Here is an 8597-nt window from a genome sequence, read left to right on the forward strand (position 1 = left end):
CAAGCTGCCCATGGTATGGCGTCAGAGGCGTTCCAGTGGGGTGACGAGGGCCTGCTTGCTGTCAACTTCTCACTTAATGTTCTTCCCCGCTTGCAAAAGGTACACAGACGTGTGTGTATACAGAATGAGGCTCTCAATTCATCTCCTCATTTTTCATGGTACAAGTCTGCCCCGAAATGTACAAGTCCAGCTTGGTTGTTGTTCTGTTTGTTTTTTAAGAAAGAGAGAAAGAGAGAAAGAGAGAGAGAGAAAGAAAGAAAGATCCAAATATCTTAATTAAATTAATTAAATGTACAAACACCATAGGGTTTCATACTGAATAAATAGGGCTAATTAGACCAGTGGCAAGTCTGAGCCACCCGTTTGTTTCAGGTTAGGATATGGTCCAAGGATTCCCACTTATTATTTCGCTTATTAATAATTATAATAATAATGATAAATTCTAATGTATCGTCCGCACGACTTCAGGGTTCCCATAGATTTCCTCGTCTTCAGACTCAGAGGTCGTCCCGTTGCTGGAAGGTGTGTGGAGGTGGCTGGGGGCCCCGCTGGCCTGGCACACGTACCACTCGTTGAGGTTGGTCACCTGAGGGGACAGGGTGCTGGAGCGGCTCCTGGCTGGGTCCAGCACGGGCGACAAGGGGGCGCCCACCGGAGTCCCCACTGAAGAGTACCCCAGGGCTCCTGGAGAAGGCGGCGGGGACTTGCAGTGAACCTTCATGTGCTTTCTCAGGGAGCTGGGGTGAGTGTAGGACTTGTCACAGCCTCGGATCTTACAGTAGTAGGGCTTGTCGCTGGTGTGGACGTGGGAATGCTTCTTCCGATCGCTGCTATTGGCAAACTTCCTATCACAACCATCGAATTCACATTTGAAAGGCTTTTCCCCTGCAATGAAACACAGGAAAAGTTAGCCAGGGGCTGCTCCCACTTCTCACTTGAGAGAAGTCTTGGGCCAGAACCGGGGATGTCTCTTCCCATCCATCCGAAAAACAACACCTAGCCTTTCTTTCTCACCCCCACGTTCCAAGATGCAGTAAGGAAAAGATGCTATAGGGGTGGGCCTGCATCCACAGGCCTGGAGGCTTTAAGGGGCCAGATGCTAGGACCTGCAGCACCACAGACACCCACCCGGGACTCCCAAACCCACCTCCAGGCCTGAACACTCAAAACCACAAGCAGAAAATCCCTGCCTTCCGTTAATATAAACACTGAGAAAAGGACACTTCCAAGCCCATGGGTAGGGGTGAGAATCTCAGAAAAGGAGAAGAAAAATAAACGCACGCGTTAAATTAAAAATAAACTGGGGGGGGTACTGTAAAATGATGATGGCAGAATGTTCCAGAGCATCCTCAGAATTGCACTGCTGGGATGGAGCAGCAGGAGAGGATGTAGAGTCAGGAAAGGAAGGAAAATGAACCCTGCTCTCTTTAGAAATCGAGGCCCCTGGGCGACGCACAATCCACCAGGGGGTTTTGCAGGGCTGGCTGGGCAGGGGCTGCTGGCCTCTGCATTCCTCAGAAGACCACAGCCTCAGCACAACCTGACTCTCACCTTCCACCCAGAGGAAGCTAATCCATTGCTTATGCTCAAAAACCCTGAAAGCAACAACCACCAACCAACCAACAAACAAGAAAAACAGGGTCTTTTGGCCTATCAGCCCTTTAGGCTGGTCAAACCCTTCCAGGAACACAAAGCCACAATGCCTTAACCACAACTCCACTAATCCAGGAAGTGGAAACGCTTAATAAGAGGACCACATTCAGACACACTGCAGCTGGGTATTAAAAGGCACAAAGAGAAGGCAGCAGTAACTCAGCTTCACCTCTCGCCCTGGCACTTATGAACTTGTGCATCCCAGGTCATAACTGAACAAGCCATCTCAGACACCATATTGGGACATATTTTCCTCTAATATCTTGATTTTTAAAAATAATTTTAGCGGCAACTTTGGTGACTACCCTAAAAGCATTGTTCTCCATTGTGGATTTTTTTTTTTTTTTTTTGGTACTGGGGGTGGAACAGAGTCCTTCTACCTCCGGGCTACACTCCCAGACCTATTTTATATTTTATTTGGAAACAGGGTCTTACTAAGTTACTGACAGCCTCACTAACTAGCTGAGGCTGGCTTCGAACCTGCGCCATCCTCCTGTCTCAGCCTCCCAAGCGCAGGGATTACAAATTCGCGCCACCACGCCCGGCTCATTGTGGATATTTTTATTATTATTACTTTTTTTTTGTGGGTCTAGCCATGGAACCCAGGGGCATTACACCCCCTGCCCTATTTTTTTGTTCTTTATTTTGAAACTGGGTCCACTGAGTTGCAGAGAGCCTCACTGAGTAGCTGAGGCTGTCCACAAACCGCTATCCTCCAGTCTCGGCCTCCCCAATGCTGGGATTACAAGCGTGGGCCACCACGCCTGCCACATTGTGGATATTTTAAAAGAAACTATTAAGAGTCAGCTTAGTAACCAGGCATAGTGGAACATGCCAGTAATCCTAATACTTGGGAGGCTGAGACAGGAGGATCACAGATTGGAGGACAGCCTCAGCAATTTAGCAAGATCCTGTTTCAAAATAAAAAATAAAAAGAGCTGGGGGTGTAGGTCAGAGGTAGAATGCGCCTGGGTTCAATCACAGTACTCCCCCCCCCCATAAAAAAACCCCCAGCTCAGTGTACATAAATTTCTGTGCTAAATTTTCTTATTCCCTCTATAACAAACATTTCACCAATAACTGCTCCGAGGCAGAGTATCTTGAACGTATCCAGATACTTTGTAATAAAACTTTGCCTACCAGGGAATATTGTTTAAAAATGAAATTAGAACGCGGTGTGATGGGGTACTCCTGAAATCCCAGTATACTTGGGAGCCTGAGACAGGAGGATCATAGGTTCCAGGGCAGCAATTAGTGAGACTCTCATCAACCTAGTGAGACCTGTTTCAAAATAAAAATAAAATGGGTTGGAGGTATAGCTTGGAGATAAAATGCCCCTGGGTTCAATCCCCAACACACACGATTCAAATACACTTCCTACATTTAGCTATAAATAGAAGGGAAACACAGACATCAGAAGATAATTACAAACTTTAAAAATTCTTTAAGAGATGTGCTTCAGTGAGAACAAAGCTAATCCCTTTCTGCCAAAACAGTGACTGGTCCTGACTCCTGTGTTATACTTTACATGTAAGACAATACTAACTTAACATTCTTTTTTTTTTTTTAAAGAAAATTAAAATCAGACCTTCTTCAACATGGAGGCTTAAGTTGTTTTATTCAGCCCATGCAGATGTGTGGGTACTTATCATCTTTCTGCCCCGCCTACATATCCCGGGTGGTAAAAAAGAAACTTTGAACACCACTGGCTCCTCTACTGCTCAGGAGGAGGAGTGGAAACTGAACTCTGTGTACAGGGAGCTAGGAGGGTCTCGGGCTAAAAGCCCGGTGGAGGGAGCAGAGTGAAGAGGAAGTGTGGCCGAATGGCCGGCGTTGTGCAGGGGCCTATGGGACTGAGCAGATTCCACCCCACTAGAAAGGCCGAGAGACCCTAGTGTTTGCATTTCAGATCCTGACTGCAAGGTCAGGTCAGAATTTATTCACAGAGCGCTGGCCGCTCCGGGCGTGTGGGGAAAGCGAAGGGAAGGGTCTCGGGGACCCTAGAGGGACTGCAGGTCAGGACAGGGCCCCTCAGCAGCGGCCTGAGGATCAATCCCTTTGATCTCCACGTCTTGGGCTCCCGGATAACCCCCTCCCCCGCAAGGCAGAGCAGCGCAGTAGTAGGGAAAGAAGGAAGTCCGGGATGGTCCTTCTTCGGACACAATGGCCAATGGCTCAGCGGCCCAAGAACCGCCAAAACGCCAGGCGCAGGTCTGAGCTCGGCCGGAAGCCCGGGCATCGCCCCCGGGGATCCTGCGCACACCCACCACCTGGCTGGGTCCACGCTGCAGTCAGAGCAACCATCCTGGCGACCCGACCTCCCGCCCCCTGGTCCACGCACGCGCGGCCGCGCCGTCGGGGTTAGGGGTGGCCTCCCCGGAAGGGGCCAGCATCTGTTCCGCGCTTCAGGCCCCCTGCAGCCGGGAAGGGGAGGTGACTCCGCTCCCGAGGCCAGGGGAGGCAAAGGCTGCACACCTTCGGGGGGGGGGGGGGGACCGAGTCGGGAGGGGGTGGTCCTGGGCCCCTGCCCCGCGGGAAGCAGTTGGCCACCAGGGCAAGCAGCTGGCTTAGTGGGCCTGCGCGGTTTTACGAGAGCCTCGTGGGAAGTTTCCTTTGGGGAAATCCATTAAGGCGGAGATCGAGCTTGGTTGGCGTAAACTCAGACGGGGAAGACCTGCCCCGGGCCGGCCCCAGGGAGGCCTGCGAGGTGTCGGCCCGGGGCCACCCTGCCGGCGGCCGCTCTCGCGGAACCCCTGGAGACCTCGGCCAGCATCCGAGCTCACGCCCGGCGTGCCTCCTCGCCGCCGCCACCGCCGCCGCCGCGCCGATAAATCAGACGAGTGACCACGGAATGTAAACTCTAGTTACTCAAGTGTCCTCGGAGGGGTAATACCATCTGTCCCCATAAATCCCGGCTGCGCTCCAGCGCCGCGGCGCTTCGCCCGACACGCTCCGCGGCTCAAAGGGGGCGCACGACCCGCGGAGGCCGCCGCGCCCGGGGGCCGCCCGGGTCATCGCACCCCCCGGGGCCGAGCTGGGCGAGGGTGGGAGAGGCCGCCGGTGGAGCCGGGCCGCGGAGGCCTCGCCAGCCGCGGGGGCGCCTCCTCCTCCCCCTAGAACCCAGCCAGGCCCTCCAGCGCCCCGCGCGCTCGGGGCCGCGGGTGCGTCCGCGTGCGGGCCCGGTGCGGCGGGAGTGGGCGCGCGTGTGCGAGGCCGGGGCGCTGGTGTGAGGCTCGCGCACGCGTGGAGGCGCGGAGGGCGCACTCCGGGGCCCGGGGGCGCGCCCCTCCCGACACCCGCACTCCGCCCCGGAGGCGTCCCGGTCGGCGCGGCGCGCGGCGGCCCCCATCCCCGGCCTCCCGACCCCCCCGGGCCGGGCGGGTGGGGCTGCCGACCGTCCAGGGCGTTTTCCTGCTCCCGCGGCTGCTGCTGCTCCTGCTCCGGGCGGCGGCGGCTGGAGCCGGGCGGGTCCCGGCCGAGGGGCTGCGGGGCGCTGGAGACTCCGCCGGTGCGACGCCAGCGCGGGCCTGTGTGTGCTATCGAATTACTTATTCGTAGAAAAAAAGGGGGGGAGAGAAAAAAAAAAAGAAGTCACACGTCCGGGTGGTACGTAGGCGCCGAGAAGCAGCAGCGGAAGGCGGGAGAGCGCAGGCGGGCGGCGGCGGCGCGGCGGGCGCGGACACCCACCTGTATGAGTGCGCTTGTGGATCTTGAGGTTCTCGGAGCGCGCGAACACCTTGCCGCAGCCCGGGAAGGGGCAGGGGAAGGGCTTCTCGCCCGTGTGCACGCGGATGTGGTTGATGAGCTTGTACTTGGCCTTGAAGGGCTTGCCCTGGCGCGGACAGTCCTCCCAGAGGCAGACGTGGCTGCTCTGCTCGGGGCCGCCCACGTGCTCCACCGTGACGTGGCCCACCAGCTCGTGCATGGTGCCGAAGGTCTGCGAGCAGGGCTGGGCGGCCGGCGGCGCGGCGTCGGCCCACTTGCAGATGAGCTCCTGCTTGATTGGCTGCCGCATGTAGCGCAGGAAGGCGCCGGCCGCCCCCGGGAGGCGCGCGTGCGGCGGGTGCGGCGCGGGCGCGGGCGGCGCGGGCGGCGCGGGCGGCTGCAGGTGCGGCGCGGGCCCCGCGGCGGCCGCCAGGCTCAGGCTCAAGTTCACGGCGCCGTAGCCGTGCAGGGCCACGGCGCCGTAGTGCGCGTCCCCGGAGCGCGGCGCGAACGGCGGCTCGGCGCGGCCGCACAGCTCCGCCGCCGCCAGCCCCAGGCGCATCGGGCCGCCGAGCGGGTGCGGGGGGCCGGCCGCAGCCCCGGGCGCGTCGTGCGGCGCGGGGAAGAGCGCGGGGCCGCCGCCGTCCGCGCCCGCGTAGGCGCCGCTGGCCGCGAGGAACATGCCGGCCGGCCGGGTAGGCGGGGCCGGCGGCCGGGGGGAGCCGGGGCCGGACCTCCGCTCCCCTCCGAGCGGGGCCCCGTGCATGGCCGCCGCGGGGGCCGTGGCGGAAAGGTCCCTCCGGAGGACGAAGTCCCTGCTGTGGCCTTTGCCGCTGCTGCCGCCGCCGCCACTGTTGGTGGCGGCGCAGCCCGAGAGGGCAGGCGGCGGCGGCGGGGGAGGGGCGGGGGAGGGGGCCGCGGGGAGGGGCCGGGGGCGGGGGCGCCGAGGGCCGCGCGCCGGGGTGGGAGCCCGCGCCCGCCGCCGGGGCGGCCTGGGCCCGGAGCCCCGGGGCGGGGGCCGTGCGCTGGGGTCGGAGCGCGGGGAGGGCCGCGCGGGGGTCAGCGCCCGGGGCCCGCGGGTGGAGGAGCGGGCAGTGGGCGGGCCGGCCGGCCGGCCGGCCCCGGGGAGCCTGCCCGAGTCTGAAGCGGCCGGGCCTGAGCGGCCGCCGGGTCCGCTAGTCTCCGCGCTGGCCGGCCCCTCTGGCTCCACGGGGGCTGCATCGGCACCACGCCGCCGGGCCCGTAGACCCTCACCGGGGCCACCCTTCTCCCTCCGCCCGCCTTCAAGACATGTAGATAGTAGGCGCTCTTGAACTTATTTTGTGCCGGCCTTCCAACTCTGCTTATTCCTGTTCCCACTCTGTCCTCCAGCGATGGGCAGAGCGAACACCACATTTGAGCGGCACAGTGGGACCCAGGTTTTGGAAATGGCGCGGGTGGGATTGGAGGGAGCCACGTGATTGGCAGCAGCCTCGGCCGCCCGATTGGCTCCCGTTCCGGCCCTCGGCCCAGCGGGGCACCGCCCCCGAGCTGGACCCGCTGGGCGCCCCCCGCCCCCCGGGCCGCCGAGCCGCACTGCAGAAAGTTTGAGCTCGGCCTGCGCGCGCAGCGCCCTGCGCTCCGGCGGACCGCGTGCAGCCGCGTGCTGTGGGCGTGCACCCGGGGCTGAGGGCCGGGGGCCCCCGCGAGTCCAGGAGCCCGAGGGACCCCCAGATCCCAAGACCTGCCGCCGCGCTGCCCATCGTGACCCTCCACACACTTGCCCACCTCCTCCCTACCTTGGAAGGCCCCCGGGCTGCTCTCTGGAGAAGGAGAGTGAGCGTCCAGCCATCGTACCGTGGGGCTGATCCCAGAAACCTCTTTGCACACCCAGTCTGCCCGGATCTCACCTAGGGCGCAGACAGGAGACAGACAGAACGAAGAAGAGTATTCATTCAAGTCTATTTATTGGGTTGCAAAACAACTCGCGTGATTTGGCTCCACAAAACGCCAGTGGGGCCGAAATGAGTCTTTTCCCAAAGGAACCGTTTTACTTCTACTTTTTAGATCATGGAATCCCTTTCAACATGGTTCAAAGCAGTTGGCTCAAAGTGTAATCTCGCTACTCGTCGGTTCTAGCTCTGCCACTTCCAATTAGATCTGCGGGAGGGGCGGGGCGGCGGCACGGCCGTCGGGCTGCGAAGCTAACTTTTGCCTTCGGAGTTACAGTTACCGTGGCAGCGCAGGCCAAACCGCACCTCTCCAGAGGGAAGCCGCTAAATGTGCCTTTTAAGCCCGGTCTCTGTTCGCCCAGAACGCACTCCTCATGTGTACCTTAGTTTCTTTGAAAGAACCACAAATTAGATCTAATAAAATATTAGCTTAAAATCAAGAAATGTTTTTCTGTTTACCAATAGAATAACCTTTCACCTTATTTTCTAGTAATCCGAGATACCTTCTTTGAAAAACCACCCAAACCGGCCTTCTGTTGTTATAAGCGACCCCACCACCACCACCACCACCACACTTCCAGAGGTTTGCTACCAAATCATTTTTTAAAACAAAAATAAGTTCCTGTAGTCACTTCCGGAAGGGAAAGGTGTGTGACACCCCCCCACACTAGGGTTTTACTGCCCCCAAATGTCATTTGAGATTTTTAAAAGGAAACAGTTTTGAAATTTATATTTAAAAATTCCCAAAGATTAAAGTCAGACTTTTAATTTTTTAAATTTTGCTTCTTACCATTACATTATTTTTTATAAAAAAGCTGAAATCAGTAAAATGGGGTGGTTTATTTCTTCCTTGAGGATATAATAAAACAGGTTCCCAGCTTAATTCGTTCACAGTGTCCAAGTAAAAACAGACTACACAAAGCCATTCTCAGGAATTGGTCCTGGGAAGAAATAAAGAATATTTTTCAAAAGAGCTTTTTTTTTTTTTTTGATAGCGCCATTGACGTTGGTGTGAACAGTGCTTAATGCTTGGCTTCCCTATGAATCTTGGGGATGCCATTTCTCTTATAAAACCGACAAGCAAACAAAGACAATAGTACTATCAAATTTCAAATGGGCTTTTTAAGCTTCTGTGAAGTTCAAATATTTAAAAAATAGGAGTTAAAAAAAAGCATAGGGGACATTTTTAATAAGCGGCAATCAGTGACGGCAGTCGCATCTGTATTTGAAGAGACCGTGTACTTCCTCAGTGCTGTCCGAGAGACTTGGACATCTGAAGCCAAAAAGGCCCGCCGAGAGCTGTGGCAT

The 8597-nt window shown here is 57.6% G+C and overlaps 1 protein-coding gene across 1 annotated transcript; it reads right to left on the reverse strand.

Annotated features, from left to right (window-relative positions):
- Nucleotides 1-442: 442 nt before the first annotated feature.
- ZIC5 (Zic family member 5) lies at nt 443-8597 on the reverse strand (the record flags this gene model as incomplete). Its single annotated transcript, XM_080689498.1, is given in 5 exon segments — nt 443-885; nt 5341-6280; nt 6282-6498; nt 6569-7247; nt 8525-8597. Coding segments are annotated over 5 exon segments (2352 nt in total).

Source organism: Muscardinus avellanarius (assembly GCF_963383645.1).
Source record: "Muscardinus avellanarius genome assembly, chromosome: 2".
Taxonomy (NCBI): Eukaryota; Metazoa; Chordata; class Mammalia; order Rodentia; family Gliridae; genus Muscardinus; species Muscardinus avellanarius.